The 21,584-nt window shown below is 47.0% G+C and overlaps 2 protein-coding genes across 3 annotated transcripts; one reads left to right on the top strand and one right to left on the bottom strand.

Moving 5' to 3' along the window:
• Positions 1-1,155: 1,155 nt before the first annotated feature.
• On the top strand, positions 1,156-9,257 carry PDCD2 (programmed cell death 2). 2 transcript variants are annotated; one of them, XM_080663782.1, is made up of 6 exons: positions 1,156-1,475; positions 2,211-2,453; positions 3,294-3,425; positions 5,939-6,042; positions 6,682-6,795; positions 8,347-9,257. In XM_080663782.1, the coding sequence occupies exons 1-6, from the start codon at positions 1,193-1,195 to the stop codon at positions 8,503-8,505; spliced, it is 1,035 nt and encodes a 344-aa protein (XP_080519908.1). In that variant the 5' UTR covers positions 1,156-1,192; the 3' UTR covers positions 8,506-9,257. The 2 variants fall into 2 exon arrangements, 1 of the variants encoding a protein (XP_080519908.1); XR_013960348.1 differs by having other exon boundaries at positions 1,158-1,475; positions 6,690-6,795; positions 8,347-9,233.
• Positions 9,258-9,989: 732 nt separating this feature from the next.
• Positions 9,990-21,429, bottom strand: TBP (TATA-box binding protein). Its single transcript, XM_080663407.1, has 8 exons — positions 21,279-21,429; positions 19,846-20,038; positions 17,909-18,282; positions 15,702-15,789; positions 14,853-14,944; positions 13,210-13,377; positions 11,664-11,758; positions 9,990-10,634 (listed from the first exon to the last, which is right to left on the bottom strand). Exons 2-8 carry the CDS (start codon positions 19,897-19,899, stop codon positions 10,555-10,557), a joined length of 951 nt encoding a protein of 316 aa, XP_080519533.1. The 5' UTR covers positions 19,900-20,038; positions 21,279-21,429; the 3' UTR covers positions 9,990-10,554.
• Between the last annotated feature and the right edge of the window lie 155 nt (positions 21,430-21,584).

Below are 21,584 nucleotides of genomic sequence, written 5' to 3'. Positions count from 1 at the left end.
CATGTGCTCTCCCCGTTCTGGGGCAAGAATCTGAAATCAGGGTGTCGGGGGCTGTGCTCCCTCAGAGGGCTCCCGGGGAGGGTCCTTCCTGCCTCTTTAGCTTCTGGGGATTCCTGGCCGCATCCCTTCAATCTTCACGTGGCCCCTCCTCCGTCCTCACCTGACTTCTTGAGAATGTTTAGGGGGCCCCGCCCCCTTACCCAGAGGTCACAGGTAAAGGAGTCACAGGCTATGGGCAGCCTAGGGCTCCCTTTTTAGCTCTGCCCTTTTACTGCTCTGTGCCATCTAGGCAGTCGCTCGCCCTCTCCGCTTCTCCTCACAGGAGTGTGGGGTGATTGTGTGTGCGCCCCACGTGCCCTGAGGGCTTTCTGCTCCCTAGTCAGCACCCTCGCCTCCCCACCCTTCCCTCCCCCAGCCTTCCAGGGAGGCACAGGCCCCTCTGCACCTCTTGCATGGACTCTGGACGGCCACTGCTCTCCCGTCTCCTTTCAATCTCAGTTGTCACAGTCCCAGCAGGAAAGGGAGGACACGCGCAAACGATTTTTTCTGCAAGGACTTTGTCAAAGGGACTGCTGACAGGTGTGAGAGCAGGTGGACAGCCAACCAGGGAGGTGGCACCCCGGAAACAGGTCCATCCAAGGTCTCAAGGGGGCGGTGCAACGCGATCACCAAGAAGTGGGCACGTGAACAAGGGGGCGGGGGCACGTGATGGGGAAGTAGCAGGTGAACAGGGGGCGGGGCAAGGTAAAGCTGACCCCCAGCACGAAGCCTCACACTGAACCCTAACCCTAAAGCCCAGGTCCCAGCCTAAATCCTAACCTTTAGCCGTGGGCCCTGACCCCTAAACCCTTACCTAACCCTTCCCTTCTCATCCTCCAGCCTTAGCTCTCACCCCCTCTCACCGCGCTCCCCACGGCCCCTCATCCCTGCCCTAACACTCAGCAGCGCGTTCACTCGAGAAGCCCGCAGACGCCAGGGCAGCGGAAGTGGGCACGTGTCAGCAGTGGGTGCCCGGAATGTCGCCCGAGTTCACAGAACGTGGGAGCCGCCGCACTTCACGACCTCAGACACGACACCGGAACTTAGTCACACCCCTCGCCCAATCGCTTCTGGTCGGCTGTCCTATGCGCCTTCCGGGACCCGCCTTCCGCCTTCCGGCCGGGGGTGCGGATCCGGGTGGCACTGCAAGGGAATGGCAGTCGTGCGCGCTGGGGCGGCGGAGCTGGGCTTCGTGGAGGTGGCGCCGGCCTGGAGGCTGCGCAGCAAGCAGTTCCCCAGCAAGGTTGGCGGCCGGCCGGCGTGGCTGGGCGAAGCTGGGCTGCCCGGGCCCGCGGAGCTGGCGTGCTCGCTGTGCGGTCGCCCGCTGGCCTTCGTGCTACAGCTGTACGCGCCCCTGCCGGGCCGCGCCGACGCCTTCCACCGCGGCTTGTTCCTCTTCTGCTGCCGCGCGCCGCCCTGCTGTGCGGGCCTGCGCGGTGAGCGGCGGGCGGGGGCGACGCGGGGAGCGGCAGGGAGAGGCCGGGGGCCTGCGCGGGCGGCGGGCGGCGGGCGGCGCCTCCCGGGGTTCGCTTCCCCGCCCCTTCGCCTCCAGCCCAGACCTTTTCTTATCCAATCGGTACTCCGTGCGCTTGCTTATGTTCAGACTTTAAAATGGTCAGTTTTCAGCCCTGGCCGGTGTGGCTCAGTGGATAGAGCGTCGGCCTGTGGATTAAAGGGTCCCAGGTTCGATTCCGGTCAAGGGCATGTACCTTGGTTGCGGGCATATCCCCAGTGGGGGGTGTGCAGGAGGCAGCTGATCGATGTTTCTCTCTCATGGATGTTTCTAACTCTATCCCTCTCCCTTGCTCTCTGTAAAAAATCAAAGTATATTTAAAAAAAATAAAATGGTCAGTTTTCAGGAAGCTGTGTCCCAACAGCTTTTCCACATTTTTTCAGTCTGTTAGGCTCGATGGTAACTGGATTGACTGGAGCAAGCTCAGAGAGCCAGCTCGGTGTGGGTCCCCAAACTAGTTTATAGACCTGAAGACTTTATTGTTCTTTTCCACTTTTTCCCCCTCTTCTTTCATAAGGTAAGAAAGCAAAAATGGCCTACTGTTTCTCTTTTTAACACATGAGTGTCTTTTTCATTCCTGTGAGGAATGGAAGCTAAATGATTTGAATTGACATACTGTTTTATTTAAAAATACAATGTTTCTTCTCATTTTTCTTAGTTTTTAGAAATCAGCTACCCAGGAAAAATGACTTTTACTCACATGAGCCGCCTTCTGAGGAGCCTCCCCCAGAGACGGGAGAGTCCGTGTGCCTCCAGCTCAAGTCTGGGGCTCATCTCTGCAGGGTTTGCGGCTGCTTAGGCCCTAAGACGTGCTCTCGGTGTCGCCAGGTGCATTACTGCAGTAAGGACCACCAGGCTGTGGACTGGAGATCCGGACATAAGCAGGCGTGTAGACAGGCAGGTGAGTCCATCTTCTTTTTAAATTTCAGCTCAGCTTCATAGCACCTACCAACTCAGATTTTTATTTTGCCCAGAAAAGTTAGAATTAGAAAAGCTCTAATACTTCTCAGAAGTTTGGTGGTGACAACACCTTTATGAAGGAAGAGCTGTGAGCCATGGCCAGTGTGGCTTACTTTGTCTTCTGGTGCAGGAAAGGTCTCCCGTTGGATTCCCAGTCAGGGCAGTCCTGGGGTTGCAGCTTGATTCCCAGTAGGAAGAGCTGTGAGATTCTGCCCACTTAGTTAGGTCTCATAGGAGCAGCATTTAATGTATAGTCTACACAACCTAAAATGTTGGAGCTGTATATATTAACTAGAGGCCCTGTGCACGAAATCTGTGCACTGAGGGTGTGGGGGAGGGTCCCTCAGCCCAGCCTGTGCCCTCTCGCAGTCCGGGATCCCTCGCTCCTTACCAACTACTTGCTTGCTGCTCTTTACATCTTGGCTCACTGCTCCTTAGCCCTGCCACAGAGGTGGGAGAGGCTACTGCCACCGCCCTGCACTAGCCAGCTGTGAGCCCGGCTCCTGGCTGAGCGGCGCTCCCCCTGTGGGAGCTCACTGACCACCAAGGCACAGCTCCTACACTGAGCATCTGCCCCCTGGTGGTCAGTGCACGTCATAGCGACCACTCGTTCCTGAGGTCCTTCCTCAGTTTGGTTGATTTGCATATTAGGCTTTTATTATATAGGATTTACTAGGAGAAGCTGTTACTATATTGGAATATACTTTAGAAATAGCACACTGTTAGACAGTTCTTAAAACTAAGTTATTACTGATGATACAAGTTGCCTTTTTTGTTTCAGATAATTTGGACAACACAGTTCCAGATCACAACTTCCTTTTTCCAGAATTTGAAATTGTAATAGAAACAGAAGATGAGATTACACCTGAAGTTTCAGAAAAAGATGATGAATCGGAGATTATAGGGAGCATGGGTAAGGAGTCAGTTTCAGAACTTTATTCATTAAGTGATTGTGATTGTACGTAATACTTGAAACAGTGGGCTCAGAGTGTCCAGAAGAGAGGTGCTGACAGGAAAAGCCAGGAGGCTGCAGTACAGAACTTTCCAATGTTGCCTCATCTGACGACACCCTTCCTGTTCCTCCCACCTTGACACATGTCAGACACGTTCTGGGTCCATGAAGGTATGTCAGTCAGAGGAAGTGTGCAGGTGGCACTTGGGTAGGACTGCACAGGATGCTAGGAAATTGGTAAGTTCATCTGGGTCCAAGGTCTATTCCTCAGATCAAGATGGTGTATGTGAAAGAATGTGGGACACTCTTTTCTTTTTCTTTTTTTAATTGATTTCAAATATGATTTTTTGTTGTTGATTTTTAGAGAGAGGGGGAAGGAGAGAGAAAAACATCCGTTTATTATTCCACTTATTTATGAGTTCATTGGTTGATTCTTGTATGTGCCCTGACTGGGATGGAACCCACAGCCTTGGTGTATCAGAACGACGCTCTAACCAACTGAGTACCCGGCCAGGGCCAGCATGCCCTTTCGAAGTGAGAGGCACCTCTCATTGACCCCAGAGAAGACTGTCCCCAAAGTTGATCCTTATCTTATATCAATTTAAACGACAGACCTCGAATGCATTGCGAAAAGCCAATTTAATAAAGCAGTGAGAGCATGCACCTTTAGTGAAAAAGCAAAGCAAGCAAACGTATGCATGTGGCTTAGGAAGCGCAGACAGGCTCTCATCTAATCTGCAGAACCAGTTGGGTGGGAGTCTGAGCATTATATACTCGGCTGTCTGTAGGTTTCAAAATTCCTCTGCTGGATGTTTTGGTGCAGATTAATTCTCAAGATCCCTGTTTACTTTGTGGTGGCCTTCCCAGAATTCATGAGGAGCGCCTGGCAACTTTACCTTGCCAAACCTGAGACTGCTGGCTTCTCTGCTTAGGGAGTAAAACGGCCCTTTTTTCCTTTCCCCTCACCCTCCCTTTCTGCATTCTCTCCTTAGGGAGGTTTTTTAACCATTGGCTCTCAGTCCTTGGCTGGGGGAGATAATGGCTTATTAGTTACATGCTGACTGCAAATTGCCCACACTATTTGGTCTTGTTTAAACTTTCCTGCCTCGGTTCCCCTATTCCTCCTGCCCTGGGACCCTGTAACATGACAGTTGTGTTTTTTTTTAATATATTTTATTGATTTTTTACAGAGAGGAAGGGAGAGGGATACAGAGTTAGAAACATCGATGAGAGAGAAACATCGATCAGCTGCCTCCTGCACACCCCCTACTGGGGATGTGCCTGCAACCAAGGTACATGCCCTTGACTGGAATCGAATCTGGGACCCTTCAGCCCGCAGGCCGACGCTCTATCCACTGAGTCAAACCAGTCAGGGCAACATGACCAGTTTTACACAATTTGGTTACTTCTCTAGAGCTGATCATACTCCAGAGCCTCTGCTGATCAGGTACCTAAGAGGCTGATTGGCAGCAGATTTATTCAACACTTCCTCTTAACCAAGGACTTCTGTGCATGACCTCATGAAAATCACAGTTCGCACCCCCATTTTGCAGTGAGGACTTTGAGGTTCTGGATGTAACTTCTTTGGTCATGTAACTGACCCAAGTTCTTGGGTTTTAAATGGAGTTCGAGCTCACATCTCACTCGCTAGAACTCGAGCTCTTAAGAACCACCACAAAATTAGATTTTAGATTAGAATGTTGGCTCACTGGTCTATAGTTCATGTAAGGACCTCAGAAATATATAGTAATACTTGTTACAAAGATTAACTACTGTTGGGGACAGCAGTGATGCAGGTGTCTGGGGTCCTAGTAGCTGAGAGTGCATAGGAATGAGCTGGCAGGACAGCTTAGCAGGTGGGCCAGCTGGGAAGAGAAGTGTGAGGAGATTTGAAGTATCCAGGTGGCATAAGGGTGATAGTGATAAGAAGGGCTCATGGCCCGGCCTGGGTGGCTCCCTGGTTGAGCGTTGTCCCATGAATCAAGAGGTCCTCAGTTTGATTCCCAGTCAAGACACATGCCTGGGTTGTGACTCGATCCCCAGCCAATTGATGTTTCTCAACTATATTTCCATCTCTTTCCCTCTCCCTTCTCTCTCTAAAATCAATATAAACATTTTTTTAAAAAAGAAGGGCTCACATTTGTTGAGTGTCCTAATGTGTGCTAGGCACAGTGTCCCGAGCCCAGGACTTGGGTCTGTTCTTTTAAATTTGAAACTTTAATGAAGAGAAGTGGTCACCAGGAAGGAACCTGGGTAGTGAATAGTGCTTCACGGAGCACCCGGAAATTCAGGTGGTCATGCAGAGCCAACCTGAAAGAACTTAAATAGGGAAAGCCCTTGGGAACATCTGGCCCTCGCTGTCTGATTCATTCAGAACTTAGTCAGTTGTTTGAAACTGGCTGCCCTTAAGCGGTTTGAATTGTTGAGTCCTGGGGATTATTCCTGTTGACATAATGGTTGTTGATGGTTTTTAGGTGAAGCACCTGTGGAAGAATTGGATTCCATGGCAAAACATGAATCCAGGGAAGATAAAATTTTCCAGGAGTTTAAAAATAAAATAGCCCTGGAACCAGAACAGGTAAAGTAGAACTCACATGGTTCCCTCTTGTGTTCTTTTAGGGGTGTCATCCTTAGAAGCTGTCTCATCACAGCAGCCCTTCACACAAAGGGAAGGTGCTTTTCCTGTTCTGATCCTTTTAACAGTTACCAAGAGAACAAAAGTTACACTAGCATATAGGATGTGTTTTATTTTTCTTTCTTTTTTTTTTTTTGGCATTGTGAGAATGACTATATTATCCGCTCCAAGTCTTCTAGCATATACTATGCAGTTGGATCGTTGCACACACTGTCACTGTAAACAAATATAGTTGGCTTTATTGGAAGAACCCTGTACCCAACGCATATAACTGCAGGGTTACCCAGCACCCTCGCCCCCCTCATAACGTGTGAATGAACGTCTATGTTCCCCAAGGCCTTCCCAGCAGCAGTGGGCCAGTGGCACATCTGCTGGCTGAGCACATGTGACTGCTTTCACCCCAGCATCTGGCATAAATGACTAGAGATTCAGATTAAATTTTGATATCCTTAATTAGAGAGGCTGGAATCATTGCTTTGATAACATTGAAAAGGAATTAACTTTGAGAATGTGTGGGGTAGGGGCAGGGAAAACTCTTAGGTGAGATGTGGGTGATCGGAATGTGATCCTAATTGATTTTAGATTCTCAGGTATGGCAGAGGGCTTGCCCCCATCTGGATCTCTGGTGAAAATGTCCCCCAAGAGGAGGATATTCCAGACTGCCCCTGTGGAGCCAAGAGAATATTTGAATTCCAGGTATGACCTTAAATAGGAATTATTTTACTAGGTAATTACCCTGCTTTATTTCTTTAAAACATTACAAAACTTTACCAAAGTAACGTATGCATGGGGTCTGAATGGTATTACAGAAATTGCCCCACCATGAAAATCAGAAGGTTCCTGTCCCACCTCAGGGCTTAAAACTGTCTTACTGCTTTATCTGGTAATTTTTCCATCTCTAAGTAACATGACTTTCCTGTCATTTGTAATTTTACTAATTTCCAGACATCTGTGGGCTTCTACAATAATGAGGGTTTACATGTGTTTGCTTTTACCATCTGGACCACCCCCCACCTTCCAGTACAGATACAGTGTTATTTTCAGTGTCTCTGTTATCTTGGTAATTTTAAATAATACATCTTCCACTGATCAGGGTCTGACTCTGTATGTTGTGAGTGTTTCAGAATTTGCTCTATTTAGTGTTGATTTGTGGATTTGTTAGGAAAACAAATGCATGTATCATTAAGACACATTAAGTATCATTAAGGTAAATGTTTTTTCAAAAGAGATTGTTAGCATCAGAATCATTTTGGGGTTGGGTGGAAATCAATCCTCTGTGGATTCAGTAACCTTATAGAGTGGTAGGTTATACTTGTTCTGGGTAAAAAGGGAATTATAAGGACTGCATCCAACACTGGTTGGTTCTTAGTCCCAAAGCTCTTGATGCAGAGTTGAGCTGCCATTGTGTGTGTGTGTGTGCGCGAAGCAGTTTCCTACTGGTGGGGCAGACCTTCAGCCTTCTATCCAATTGCTGGCTTCCTGAGGTCCCTTTCTCTACAGACATCAATGGATTTCCTTTTTGTATTCATTATACTAGTGTCCTTTCAGTCATTGTACCAGCATCTGCTGTTCAAATGACAGAAAGTAAAAGTTTCCCAGATAGAAGCCTCAGTCCTATTGTATGGCACATCCTCCTATATAATAAAACCCTAATATGCAAATCGACCAAACGGCAGAATGACCGGTCGCTATGATGTGCACTGACCACCAGGGGGCAGACGCTATATACAGGAGCTGCCCCCTGGTGGTCAGTGTGCTCCCACAGGGGGAGCACCGCTCAGCCAGAAGATGGGCTCACAGCTGGCGAGCTCAGCAGCAGTAGCGGCAGCCTCTCCTGCCTCTGTGGCAGCGCTAAGGAGCAGCAAGCCTAGTGGTAAGGAGCAAGGGTCCCAGACTGCGAGAGGACACAGGCTGGGCTGAGGGAACCTGCCCCCCGCCCCCATGCACGAATTTCATGCACCGGGCCTCTATTAATAAAATTAGATAACCAGCCAAGCCAAATGGATCGGCCAGTCTTATAATTGGGAACTTATTTCTCAAATGGAAGTGAAAGATGCCAAATGAAATGGGTTCCGAGGACAGAGCTGCAAAATATTTTTACAATGTTCAGTACGTTCATTGCATGTCTATAATGCTGTGTAGCATGGAAACTTTATAGCTCAGGATCAGCCTGGCAGGGAAGGTCTGCTGAAGGCAGATGTTGCTTCTCGCCTGAGCAAGTCTCTGACTGTGTTGTTTTCTTCTCAGGTCATGCCTCAGCTGCTCAACTACCTAAAGGCCGACAGGCTGGGCAAGAGTGTTGATTGGGGTGTCCTGGCCATCTACACCTGTGCTGAGAGCTGCAGCCTGGGCACCAGCTACACAGAGGAATTTGTTTGGAAGCAAGATGTAACAGATACACCTTAAAGACAACCTCGAAAACCCTTAAAAGTGCTCATAACCTCTTAAATCTCACAATTCCATTTTTAGGACGTTATTCTAAGGGAATAATTGTACCAGAGAGAGAGGTACAAAGATGTTTTAGGCCTTATTCACAATCTATAATAATAAAAGTGTACATGCTAATTAGACTGGACAGCTGAACAACCTTCCAGACGTCCTTCTGGACAAAGCTGCGGGACCTGAGATGGTTGGGGTGATCAGGCAGGCAAGGGGTTAGAGGCAGGCAGGCTAGCATTTAGGAGCCAGTGGTCCCGGATTGCAAGAGGGATGTCCGACTGCCAGTTTAGGCCCGATCATGTGGGATTGGGCCTAAACCGGCATTTAGACATCACCCAAAGGGTCCCATATTGCAAGAAGGAGGGCGCAGGCCGGGCTAACACACCGGTGCACAAATTTTGTGCACTGGGCCTCTAGTGTCTAAATATTAGTGAAACAAAAATGTCCAGTAACAGGGAATTGCATAAATTTTGGTGTACCTATGCAGTGGAAAGCTGTGCAGTTTATTATGCAGACCTGTATGCACATCCAGTAAAGTACAGATCTGAACAGACACCAAGATACCATTTATAGATGGTAGTCCTAGTGTGATCATATATTTTTTAAATATTTGTACAGCTGTGTGTCTATTTCCTTTTTCTAAGTGTTTAGTTTAATGGTTTCACACATGTTGACCTGCAATGGAATAAAACTTTAAAAAGAAAATGGGTCTTCGTGCTGATCTACAGGAGGTTGTGTCCTGAGCCAGCCCAACTCTTTATTACCTGCCATCCCCCGTGCCCCCCTCCCCTCAGACCCTCCTTCCTCATGTACAAATACATAACGCAACTCAGTTGCCTCTAGAAATGTCAAAACGTTTTATGGCTCCTGCAGAGGACGTCCATCACTACTGCCAATCCATCCACTGCCCCAGACCTCTGCTTGGCCAGACTGCCTGACCAGACAGCCAGTATGGGGGAGCAGCCCACTAGCCGTGCAGCAGGTACTGGCTCTGGCCCTACCAACCTCCGACAATACAGAAAGCACAGCAAAAAATATGCTATTACGCTTCTGACAATACTTGGGGTAGTGTATAAGACTGTATTCCTGACAGAACACACACTCAGCCTTGACGAAGGGGTCAAGCATCTGGATGCAGCCCCCACCTGCAGGAGCTGAGATGGGACATGGAACCACACCACGAATCAGCAAAGGGCCCAACACAAGGATCCACCAGCCAAATGGCCTGAAATGTTAAGGAAAAGAGATGGAGGGAAGACAAGGAATAAAACAGATGTGCTGGGACAGGGTTAGGGTGAGTCACAGGCAACATCTCTGGGAAATGAAGAACTCAGTGCATGACCATGATAGACATGTTTGATGGGTAACCTTAAGCCTTCGGCCAGTTCTTCCATTTCCATTGCAACAGACAATGAAATGTTGATTGAAACAACAAGCACACACACAATGAGTGGTTTCAGGCATTATATCTAAAATACAACCTTTTAACAGTAGGATCACATAAATCTTACAAGGCATCATAACATCAACCTAACACTTTTATAAACAGCATTTATTGTACAGAGTACTGAGGAGAGAAATATTTACAGCCATCCATGTTCATTAATACATCTGTCCTGCAATACTGAGAGGGCGGAATGTGTCTGGCACAAAAATAAACCCTAGGATTACAAATTGGAAAAACAACACTTGTAAAAAACATTTTTACTTTTCTGGTACAAATATAAAAACTGTGGTTTATGGGGAATAAAGCAAACAAAATTAAAAGTCCAGTCAATTGTAGAGGTGGCTTTAACACCAAAGTTTTGTCCCTTAAACCAACTTGTCAACAGCAGTAAGAGTTTAAAATCTAAATCTAAATAGATGGGCAGCACAGCGCAGCACTACAGAAACACCTGGCGTGTGCCTAGGTGTACATGCAGGCTGCAACCCACGTGGACCCAGGCCACCCACAACACCACTTAAATGTACCAAACGGATGTGTTTTTACAAGTGGGTGGGAGGTCAGGCCAGCCATTACGTCGTCTTCCTGAAGCCCTTGAGGATGGGGTAGATGTTTTCAAAGGCTTCATAAATTTCTGCTCTGACTTTAGCACCTATGAAGACAAGTGGGGTATTGATGAGAGTCTAAAATGGCATATCTTAACCTATTAAGAGGCAAAATTATGATTTAAAATCACTAGCACAAATCTCTCCATGAGTTAGACTAGCAGACGCAGGCATTAAAATCCTACATAATAAAAGGATAATATGCAAACTGACTGAACAGCAGACGACCAGAACGTCCGCGGCCCCTAGCCCCAGCCGGCCTGCCCCCAATGGACCCCATCAGGCATGGACCAGTGGGACCCCACCAGTGCACAAATTCATGCACCGGGCCTCTGGTATTAATGATAAAACCCCTTGTCACAATTTTGTTTTTAAAGCAGTTTTCTTAAAAGGGCTTTTTACATTACAAAAGCAATGCCCTATGTCAGCAAACTGCGGCTTGTGAGCCACATACGGCTCGCGAGCCGCGGTTTGCCGCTCTGTTAACTAATGAGTTTGCCGACCACTGGGATAGGGGCTTAATCACAAGGAACAACAACAGCCTGTAATTATTGGAATCGAGAATCTAGGTCAGTGGTCGGCAAACTCATTAGTCAACAGAGCCACAGTTTGCCAACCACTGCCCTATGTGACTCAGACTCTCTCTCTGCAGGCATCACAGTGCTGGTCCCTGCACCAGATCAGGGCCACAGGTGCAGTAACAATGGCTGAATAGTATTCCCCAACTGCTGCCTCCCACCAAGCTCCTCCGAATCTCCCTTTGTTGTCTCAAAACCACATTGCTGATTAATGCAAAGGCTTTAAGGGACAATTTCCCACTAAAACTCCATCCAATGCGATGCCCATCTTCTCCCCTCGCCACAGGTCAAGCCTGGGCTGAAGGACCAGCAGAAATGGGGTCTGATTTTCCCTCCTCTCTGGTACGCTTCTTGCCAGCATGTTTGGGTGGGAGGAAAGAAAAGGCCTCTGCAAGTAGCTACCAACGGTCCCAACTCTGTGAAATTACTTCTCACATGGAGAAAATGACATTCTTGAAACTTTAAAATCTTCAGACACTACTTCCTGTTACAACTTACCTGTTAATACAACTTTTCCAGAAACAAAAATAAGAAGAACAATTCTGGGTTTGATCATTCTGTAGATTAAACCAGGAAATAACTCTGGCTCATAACTAGAAGGAAAACATAAAGAACAGTTTATAAATTAAAAGTTGCCCATGCTTTTAGATAAAATGAAAGCCTGTATAAACAAAAACATGAAAAAACAGCTGTAAGGAGGCAAAGCCCAGCTCCTCAAGTAGCATCAAAGGAGAGGGGGTGGAAGGCCAGGGAAGCCAACCGGTAATCTGCATTGAGGACTAAATAACTCTCTAATGAGTGTGGCTTTTTCTGACAATAACGAGAGCTTTACATCATGTTCTGAAGTCTCTCTGACCCTTACCCAGTGTTATTCTGGACAAATTTAGGGATAACATTGCTTCTCAGATCTGATAGCAATGTTTTGCCTTTTAATCATTCTTATTTCATCTCCTTACATTGAAATATTCTCTAGCTGTTGATCCTGGTCAGGCATTTAAACAAAGTGCTGGAGCAGATACCGGGTAGAGAATGAACCTTTCCCTGACTCCGCTGTTCGGATGCTCTACTTATGTGTCTTATTCTAAACCTAGAAATCTTGTGTCATTAGTTCAGAAACTGAAAACAGGATGTGTGTGTCGCCTAGCAGAAAATTCAGGAAGGTTTCTCTGAGGAAGAGGTGCTCGGGTTAGAAATGCGAGTGGGAGTTTTCAAAGCAAAAGTGAGACTATGCCGGGTATGAAAGTGGAATGTACAAAGGCCCTGGTACCCCAAAGGGCACAGCAAGCCTGAGGGGTGCTGCAAGCAGGAAGGCTGGGGAGGGACCATCTGCCTGGTAGTTCTCAGCAGGAAGCAGCAGGGAGAAGCAGCAGAAAGGATATTCATGTCCTTCAACCATGCCCTTCACTGGTGGATCTGATAATGGTGAGTAGACCGAAGGGGGAAGGTTGATGCACAAGGTGGTGGGTTTCTTTTTTAAAAATCTTTTTTTTTTTTTAATATATTTTATTGATATTTCACAGAGAGGAAGGAAGAGGGATAGAGAGCTAGAAACATCGATGAGAGAGAAACATCGATCAGCTGCCTCCTGCACACCTCCTACTGGGGATGTGCCCGCAACCAAGGTACATGCCCTTGACCGGAATCGAACCTGGAACCTTTCAGTCCGCAGGCCGACGCTCTATCCACTGAGCCAAACCAGTTTCGGCAAGGTGGTGGGTTTAACCAGCTATCTGGCACGCGTCCAAAACGGAAACCATCTATATGTCTATAGATGCTTATGGCGTACAAAGGGTTAATTCACACATTTGAAATATAGTCACTGAGCAATATGATGATGGAACAGAGAAGGGGAATCAATTTCACCCGCTAAAGGGGGTTTTCACGTTACCACATGTAGTGGGAAGAAGGCCAGCGAGACCCAGAGACGTCACTCCGGCCATCAGGAGAAACCTCCACAGTAAACACAGTGGGAGCTACAGACAATTTATCATGAACTTTTAAACAGACTGCTGCCAAAAGCAATCCCAACACCCTTCAGACTTACCTGCTGAACTGTTGGTGGGTCAGCACCAGGCCTTCTAACCTTATGGGGAACTTCACATCGCAGCTCCCCACCATGTTCTGAATCTTGAAGTCCAAAAACTTGGCTGGGAACCCCAACTTCTGCACAACTCTGGCGTACTTTCTTGCAGCTAGTCGGGACTGCTCTTCACTAGGGAAAGGGAAAAGTGAGCTATTCATACTCTGAGCCAGCTAAAATGGTTACTTAAATGAGCAGCTTTAAAAAGTGTGAACTGGTCACCCCTTCCCAGTAAGAAAAAAGATCTGCAGACACGAACAAATTTAGGAAACCAAGCCTACCAAAAGGACCACCTTTCCAATTCACCCCATTACTGCCAGCCCCGAGTTTACAGATGTGCACATACAATCACCATCATGACCACTGCTTTTGTATTTTAGCTCACAAATTCCTACTGAGAGAAAACAAACAAGTTTCATTTTGATAGGAAAATACTGATGAGGTTTGTACTTAAAAGAATGCACACACTAGTTCTACTCTATTTTAAGTCCATTTCTATAACTCACCTGTTGGATAAAACTGACTCAGAACGCAGAGTTTATGTAGAACATGGAGAATGAGAGCAATGATACCACCCTAAACAAGACTCTCTCTCAGGTACAGGGTCAGGAATGACAAAAATTAACCAGAACAATATACTGGCAGTGCCTTATTTTTCTTTAATAATAATAAATGTATTTATGATTTCTTATCTTGATACAATAGTCACCCACACAGATAGCCCCTGTTCCTTCTGAGGTACAAGACAGCGTGCCTGCAGTGAAGGCAACACATGGAGCATCCACTGGGAAACCCCACATTCCCATGGCCTCGTCCCAAGTAAAACAAGTGGTAAAGACGCGGAAATGAAGTGTGATGTGGAGCCAGGGGCAGACCCACGTCTCGCCTTCTGAAAACACTTTGAGACCAGAGCCAGAATGTCTACACCCATGGCTTCCTTAAAGGACGACTTTCAAGTTCAGAATTAGCAAACGCTCCACAGCCCCTCTGTACGTTAACACCTGCACGTGCATCAATCACCTTTGATTTTAGTTTAGTTTACTTCATTTGTCTCATTCCCCCCACTCCTTGTGTCTCCTACCAAGTCTGTTGCCTGTTAGGCTTAGACTAGTCAAGGCCTTTGCAGAGGGGCTCACTGCACACGGAGGCAGAGTACAGGCAACAGCATTTGACACGAAGGCGCACGACTCAGACCGTCAGAACAAACACCATCCCCACGAGGGCAGCGGCACCTGTCACCACGTCACTGCCAGAGCCAAGGAGGTCTTTAGAGGGAGGAAGGAAAAGGAGAGTGAAACACCAATGTGAGAGAGACACACTGATGAGTTGCCTCCTGTACACGCCCCAACCGGGGATCGAACTCGCAGTCCAGGTATGTGCTCTGACCAGGAACAGAACCTGCCACCTTTCAGTGTACGAGATGACACTCCAACCAGCTGAGCCAACCAGCCAGGGCCATGCCTAACTTTAAAAAAATGAAATTACTGCCAACTAAAGTGATTAGAGCCAACTACTGTAGTAAGAAAGCAACAAAAGCATTTGATTAAACCATCAGCCTACCACCGAGAACACACAAACCACAGACAGAACGGCCTCTCCGCACCTACCTCTTGGCGCCCGTGCACACCATTTTCCCAGAACTGAAGATCAGGGCTGTGGTCCGGGGCTCCCTTATTCTCATGATGACAGCAGCGAACCGCTGGAATGGTGGAGAGTCATTAAGGCGTGAGGAAAACTAGACAATGACAGCTAAGAGGTCCTGTGCACAGCCACCATAGCACCCGCATGCACCCCCAGGCAGGACCTCCCATCACCAAGCAGGGCACAAGCTTTCCCACAGGAAGCAGAACTGTGACGACTGAGTTAAACCATGACCTGTATATTCTTCCCTACATTCCTATAAGATAGGGAGTACTTGCAAATCTTTTTCTTAAAAAAAAAAAATTCTTATTGATTTGAGAAAGGGAGAGGGAAGGAGGGTGGGAGGGAGGGAGGAGGGGGGAGAAAGAGGGAGAGGGAGAAAAACATCAATGTGACAGAGAAACATTGATCTGCTGCCTCCCATAGGATCAAACCTGCAATCTGGGCATGGGGCCTGACCGAGAATCAAGCCAGGGACCTTCCAATGTCTGGGACAAGCCTAACCAATTGAGCCACATAGGCCAGGGCTCAATTTTTTTTTCTTTAATTACACGAGGGCCTGTACTTCTACCTTGTATTTGCTGCTTCCCATGACTAGCTCTGTAGCTATAAAGTTTGTTTGGAAAACCTTCACCTCCAGAGGAATTCATAAGGCAGAATACAGGCACGTCAGTACCTGCGGAAGTGACCTCCTATTTCCAGTTGGCTTTCAGAAACAGCATTTATTTATTACCACTGCACAAACTTTTTGATCTAGGGATCTTGAGAAATAAATTCCTATATTACGGTTTGAAATACATTAAAATTGCTCTGACCTTGGGATTATATTCAGCATTTCGGGCACGAAGTGCAATGGTCTTCAGGTCAAGTTTACAACCAAGATTCACTGTGGATACAATATTTCTGCCAAAAAAATTGAAAAGAAAACGTGATTTATTCATTTAACTTTTACAGGATGAGGTGTTAGATGATTATCTGGGATCCTGATTGTTTCATTCAAACTAATTTGATTTCATGAAATTTAAACTTAATTTTAATTACAATTTTAATAAACTGACATTTTTTAAGTGTTTAAAAAGTAACACATACCATAGTGAGCATTTTACATATACTGAGGCTTAAACGGGGGTAACCTGCTCAGGAGACACGTGGCTCCTCAGAGCCAGAGTCGGGAGCCGTCTATCCAGAGCCCTAGCCCAGTGGTCGGCAAACCCATTAGTCAACTGAGCGGCAAACCACGGCTCGCAAGCCGCAGTTTGCCGACCACTGCCCTAGCCTGTCACTAAATCCAATGAACCTCATCTCTGAGCTCTGAACCACCACCACTGCTAACCCTAAGACCGCTACTTAAAAAGAAAATGGGCAGGCGTGACTTTCTCAGTCCTCTCCAAATAAGTATCCTTTGGAAGAACAAGAACTCAGAACAAAGGAAAAAAACACCCTATTTTGTTCTGCTTAACTCACAGTAAACCAAGAAAAACAGACAACCATTTATTATCTATGCCCAAGACCCCCATTTTTAGTATTCTTGTATTATTTCATGAATAACTTACAAAAGAAAAAGTATACTACAGCGAAAAACAACTTTATTACAAATTTTAATAAAAATTTATAAACAGAGCCAACCTAAAGTTTTACTCTATATTTTCCTGGTCTTGAAAGTGTAGACTTGCTATGCGCAGTGCCCCCTGAATAAAACTATCGTGCATGGACCCGGCATCACTGTCCTGTGCACAGTGCACCCAGACTGCAGACACACCTTCCGTGGGTGCGAGTGCACAGCTGTAAGGCACCTAGGCATGTCTTCATCTCCATGTCACCCATTTCCTTCCAATCAACTTCGAAACACGCGTGCCTGCAACACTTGTCCATGTGTGAACTCAGTCAAGTAAATTTTGGTGCATCTATCACACATTTAGTCATATTACAGTTAAATGTATTCTTTTCTTTTTTAAATCCTCATCCGAGATATGTTTTTCATTGATTCTAGAGAGAGTAGAAGGGAGAGGGAGAGAGAGAAACATCGATTGGTTGCCTCACTCACGCACCTCAACCAAGGATCGAACCTGCTACCTGGGTATGCGCCCTGACCAGGAATAGAAACTGCGACCCTAGGGTGCACAGGACAATGCTCTAACCACTAAGAACACCAGCTAGGACTTAAATGCACTCTTTTTTCTCATTTTGAAATTGTCTTGAAATGTACAGAACATAAAATTTAGCGCCTTCACCACTTCTGGTGCACCGCTCAGTGGTGTCCAATGCATTCAGTGCTGTGCAGCCGCCACCGCCGTCCACCCATCTCTATACCTGTTAGATACTTCCTCCTCCCCACTGTATGAATATATTGTATTCCCCACCCGCCCCACCCCCCTCACCCCGAATCCTGCTATATATAGAACCCACTGCCTTTAGATAGAAAAGTCCATTTAGGGCAAGAACAGCCATCCTCAGCTTGTGTGAATGACACAGCTCTTCAAAGATGTATATGCAGCCCTCATATAATCCTATATAATAAAGAGCTAATATGCTAATTAGACTGGACAGCAGACAACCTTCTAGAACGACCAGTGGGCAGGGGGTGGGGCGACAGGACTGCAATGCAGCCAGGGCTGCAAGGGCCTACTTTTTTTGTGCATCAGGTCTCTAGTAACCAATAAAAAAAAAGGACCACTATGAACCATACTAATTCTATGACTAAGTAGCTAATCATACCAAAGACCAACAGCATGCCAAGGGAAGGAGCTTCTATCTGGCCTGAGCAAACCAGCTCTAGGGAAATGTCTACAAGAAAATACACATGGGATTCTGCTGGTCCAAGAGCATAGAAACAAGCTGCCAACTTCTAAAGCTGGGAGAGCTTCTCACTGAGGGCGACTCACTAGGACAGCTTTCCTTCCCTCTCCAGTGAGACAGAAACTGCGATCCAGAGTCACTGAGATCCATGGATGCCTCTGAAAACAAAGAGCAGCGGCAGGCTCCCAGGGACCTTCCCAGGCAGCAAGAGGACACGAGTACTCACTGCAGCTGTGGCACAATCCCCGAGCTCTCAGAGGCTGGCGTGGCAGGCGTGATGGGGGTCATGGGGGTCATGGGCGAGGGGTACAGGGGTGTGGTGCCCGGCAAGGGTGCAGTGGTAAGAGTCTGTGAGTGGAAGAGCTGTGGTGTCTGTCCTGAGGTCCCCTGAGGAGCCTGCTGGGATGTTGACTGCTGCACTGCGGCTGTCACTGTCGTCACTGCTGCCTGCTGCTGCTGCTGCTGCTGTTGCTGCTGCTGCTGCCGTTGCTGCTCCTCCAGAATGGACAGACTGTTGGTGTTCTGAATGGGCTGTGGAGTCAGCCCTGTGCCATACGGCATCATTGGACTAAAGATAGGGATTCCAGGAGTCATGGCGCCCTGTGGAAAGTCAGAACGGTGAGTTAGGCTGGTTGGTGCTGCCTGGTGAGAAAACAGATGAGATGTGTAAAGACAGACACCTTCTGGTATAAATGCAGTTATTGAGCATTAATAGGGAGGAACTTGCTGTTCTTTCACACATCACTTTTTTCAATTACCATAACATAGTAGGTAGGAGCTCAGGTGTGAAATCCAAATCTGCTACTTACTACACGTGAGAACCTCAGGAAGTTGCTAAACCCTTCAGGCCCACCTAGGAGACAATGCCCTGAGATTGTCAGAAAGAATCAGGGAGACCACTGCGGTGACCCCACATCCTTGTTTAAACTATTATCCTGCATACCCTCTGGGTAGCACCCCATTTCCAGCTTGGATGATAAATTACATGGTTACCCTAGAAAGGTCCACTTACAACGTCCAACTGGATGACAGGCACATGGAAAACACTGAGTGTTAGCAGTGTTCATGATGATTATTCTAACACTATTAAAAAAGGTTAATCATTGCTCTCAAAAGGTTAAATCAACAAAACCCAATGCATTTATCAGAATATCAATTTACTTTTCTACATTGCTTCTTAATGTTTCCAGACATGGTGACATTTATTAATCACCCCGAGTCTTACCCACAGACCTCTGGGAAGAGAAACACATGCTCTTCTTTCTTCATTAAATAAGGAAACTGAGACTAAGAAGAGTTAAATGAGTTGCCCAAGACCACAGATCTTATTGGCAGATTAGCAAAGATCACAAGCACATTTTTCCAACACCCAGTCCGGCCTTTTCCCGACACCTACATCCATGGAGCCTGTGGAGCCTGCAGAGCTCGTGGCCGCTGTGAACCTCCTAAAGCCGCACCTGACAGTTCTGCATGGAGGGGTTCCGTTTCCATTGGATTTTCAAGTAAGTGCAAGACCCAACAAAGAGCCACAACCCTTTCCTGCTCTGCCACTTAATTTGGCAGAAAGCATAAACTAAAAATGTGTACGACATTTATGTCAAACTATCTCACCAACATGGTGGCAGAAAGGAGAGGAGGACAAACTACACACTGTGGCCCCAAGTACAGACATTATTCCACTACATCTACCACTAACTTCCATAAAAATACTGGCTAGAAAACATGCAGGCTACGTTAAATTAAAACGACTATGGCTAAGGTTTTGAAAGGCCTGTCTTTCTTTAGGCCACATATAAAAATGAGCTAAAAACAAATAAATAAGTGCCAGATATACACATAAAAACAAGAACTATGCAGAAAAACACCTTATGAGTTAAGGTAGGCAAAGATCTCTCAGACAAGACACAGAAGACGAACCATGAAGCAACGCTGATAAAGAGACCGGAAAAAAAGAACTACTTTCCAAAAGGCACCATCAAGAAAATTAAAAAATAAACCACAGACAGGGAGACAACACCCGCAAGGACAAATACATATTTACGCTTCCACAGAGACTCTGCAAATTATACACCATCATGCCTATTCAAAGCCTAGAAGACCTTCTCAACAAGATGTGAATGGCTTAAAGAATACAAATCAACCTTCAAGAGCAGATGCTATTACCTGAGGGGAGGCCAGGCCCTGAGCATAGGGCGGCAGGCTGTTGTTCTGATCCATGGCGATCCCTTTTTTCTGGGCAAGTCAACAGCGTCCGCACTGGCGCTGCCTCAGCAGCTGATTTTTCCCGGGAGCATCCCCAGCACAACTTCCTAGCAGCTCCCGCAGCTCTCGGTTATGTTCACACCAAGATGCTGCCCTGAAACATTGAAGTTTGATGTGAGAATACACATAAGCTCTACAATCTTATAAACCAGTTTCATGGTTACACACACACACACACACCCAAATGAAGCATTTTATCTGTAATACTGAAAGCTTATTCCTTCCATGTTGCCTGTGACTGCAGCAAAACTACCAAAAGGACGAAACTGTTTTGTTACATGTTTAATTTAAATACTCCTAATGCTCAAAATTAAGGTATCATAATCAGCACTGAAATCTTGTGGGGAAAAATACCCAGAGAAAACAAATTCCCAAGCAAACTTTATGCCTGAGTTTGCTCTATGTACACAGCCCTATTAGGCCAATTTCAGGTTCTTAAATATTCCAATTAGTTTTATACCTTCAGTGTCTTAGGCACTGAATTCAATAAACATTTAATTGCATCCAATACACTTTAGTGTGATCCCTATTGACCCGCCATTTCAGTAAAACACTGTAGAAGCTGTCCGTTTTGTTTATGTAATAACTTTACCTCTCTAGAAGACATAAATACAAAGTGTGCCTGTATCTGGCTTTCCTTAAATTACTATTTTTTTTCTTGGCTTAATTTTTGAAGTAACTTTTAGACAAAAGAATCAAATGACTCTGCTCAAAGACCCTGTGTTCCGTTCCGTTGGATGGGCTGTGTTGCCCTGGGAACCGGTTGAATCACGTGGGGTGAAGGGATGATCACATACAACACCTCGTCCCACAGGATAAACGTGTGGCATTATTATTAGATATCAGTTTAAACATTATCTAATAGGACGTTCTCACTAGACTTGCGGGTCTTAGTTACAAGTTAAAAGTCAAAACCCACATGCGCTTCAAGCATGAGCTGCTGCAGCACAAACACTGGTATTTCCTGAACGGACCAAAAAATCCGATGATCACTTTGAGGACAACGGACCACATTCCTGAAAAAAAGGCCAAAAACGTAAAAACGAGAACCCGCTTCAGAAAGTGTCAGAGATGTGAAAGTTACTTTTTGGACATCGTTACCCTAAAACCACAGAAGTGCTTCATATACAAAAACGAAAAGGCGACACGGCGGCAGTACAGGATGACCCGGCCCCGCGTCCGCCCGGCGTGGCGGCGGGGGCGTCGGCTCGAACGGAGAGCGTTCCCGCGCGGCCTGGGCGCTCATCCACCTCCTCCGGGGCTCCAAGCCGGCCCCGCCACAGGGTCGCCTCCGCACGGCCCTGGAAGGAGAGAAAGGCCAAGGCGGTTGTTACCTGGGGCCACTGCTGACGCCAACACCACCTGCGGAGGCCTAGTCTAACGGCCGGCGGCCCAGGCGCCCGCCGCGGCGACCCTGGCCGACCCTCCAGAGCTCCCGGCGCACGTTTATAACGTCACTTCCGCCAGCCCATGCTAGGCTTCAGCGCGGGGCCACGCCCGGGCGGCAGCCCTGGGAAGTGTCGGTTGCGTCACTTCCAGCGCCTCCCGGGATAAGCGTTTTGAAGGGCTTGTGGGGCGGAGCAGAGCTATTCGGGAGTTCCGGGGCGGGGCCAGCTGGTCCGTTTTTCTCATTGGTCGTT

Source organism: Plecotus auritus, assembly GCF_963455305.1.
Source record: "Plecotus auritus genome assembly, chromosome: 4".
In the NCBI taxonomy this organism is placed as follows: Eukaryota; Metazoa; Chordata; class Mammalia; order Chiroptera; family Vespertilionidae; genus Plecotus; species Plecotus auritus.
This window is presented reverse-complemented; position numbering and strand designations above follow the sequence as displayed.

What these genes read in the sequence shown, in the direction of transcription:
- PDCD2 (XM_080663782.1), top strand. Translation starts at nt 1,193, where the DNA reads ATGGCAGTCGTGCGCGCTGGGGCGGCGGAGCTGGGCTTCGTGGAGGTG. An exon ending in CTGCTGTGCGGGCCTGCGCG is followed by an intron (nt 1,476 to 2,210) that starts GTGAGCGGCGGG and finishes CATTTTTCTTAG; the next exon opens with TTTTTAGAAATCAGCTACCC. An exon ending in GCAGGCGTGTAGACAGGCAG is followed by an intron (nt 2,454 to 3,293) that starts GTGAGTCCATCT and finishes TTTTTGTTTCAG; the next exon opens with ATAATTTGGACAACACAGTT.
- TBP (XM_080663407.1), bottom strand. Translation starts at nt 19,899, where the DNA reads ATGGATCAGAACAACAGCCTGCCGCCCTATGCTCAGGGCCTGGCCTCC. An exon ending in GTGTGCACGGGCGCCAAGAG is followed by an intron (nt 13,378 to 14,852) that starts GTAGGTGCGGAG and finishes CCCTTTCCCTAG; the next exon opens with TGAAGAGCAGTCCCGACTAG. An exon ending in ACCCACCAACAGTTCAGCAG is followed by an intron (nt 11,759 to 13,209) that starts GTAAGTCTGAAG and finishes TTTTCCTTCTAG; the next exon opens with TTATGAGCCAGAGTTATTTC.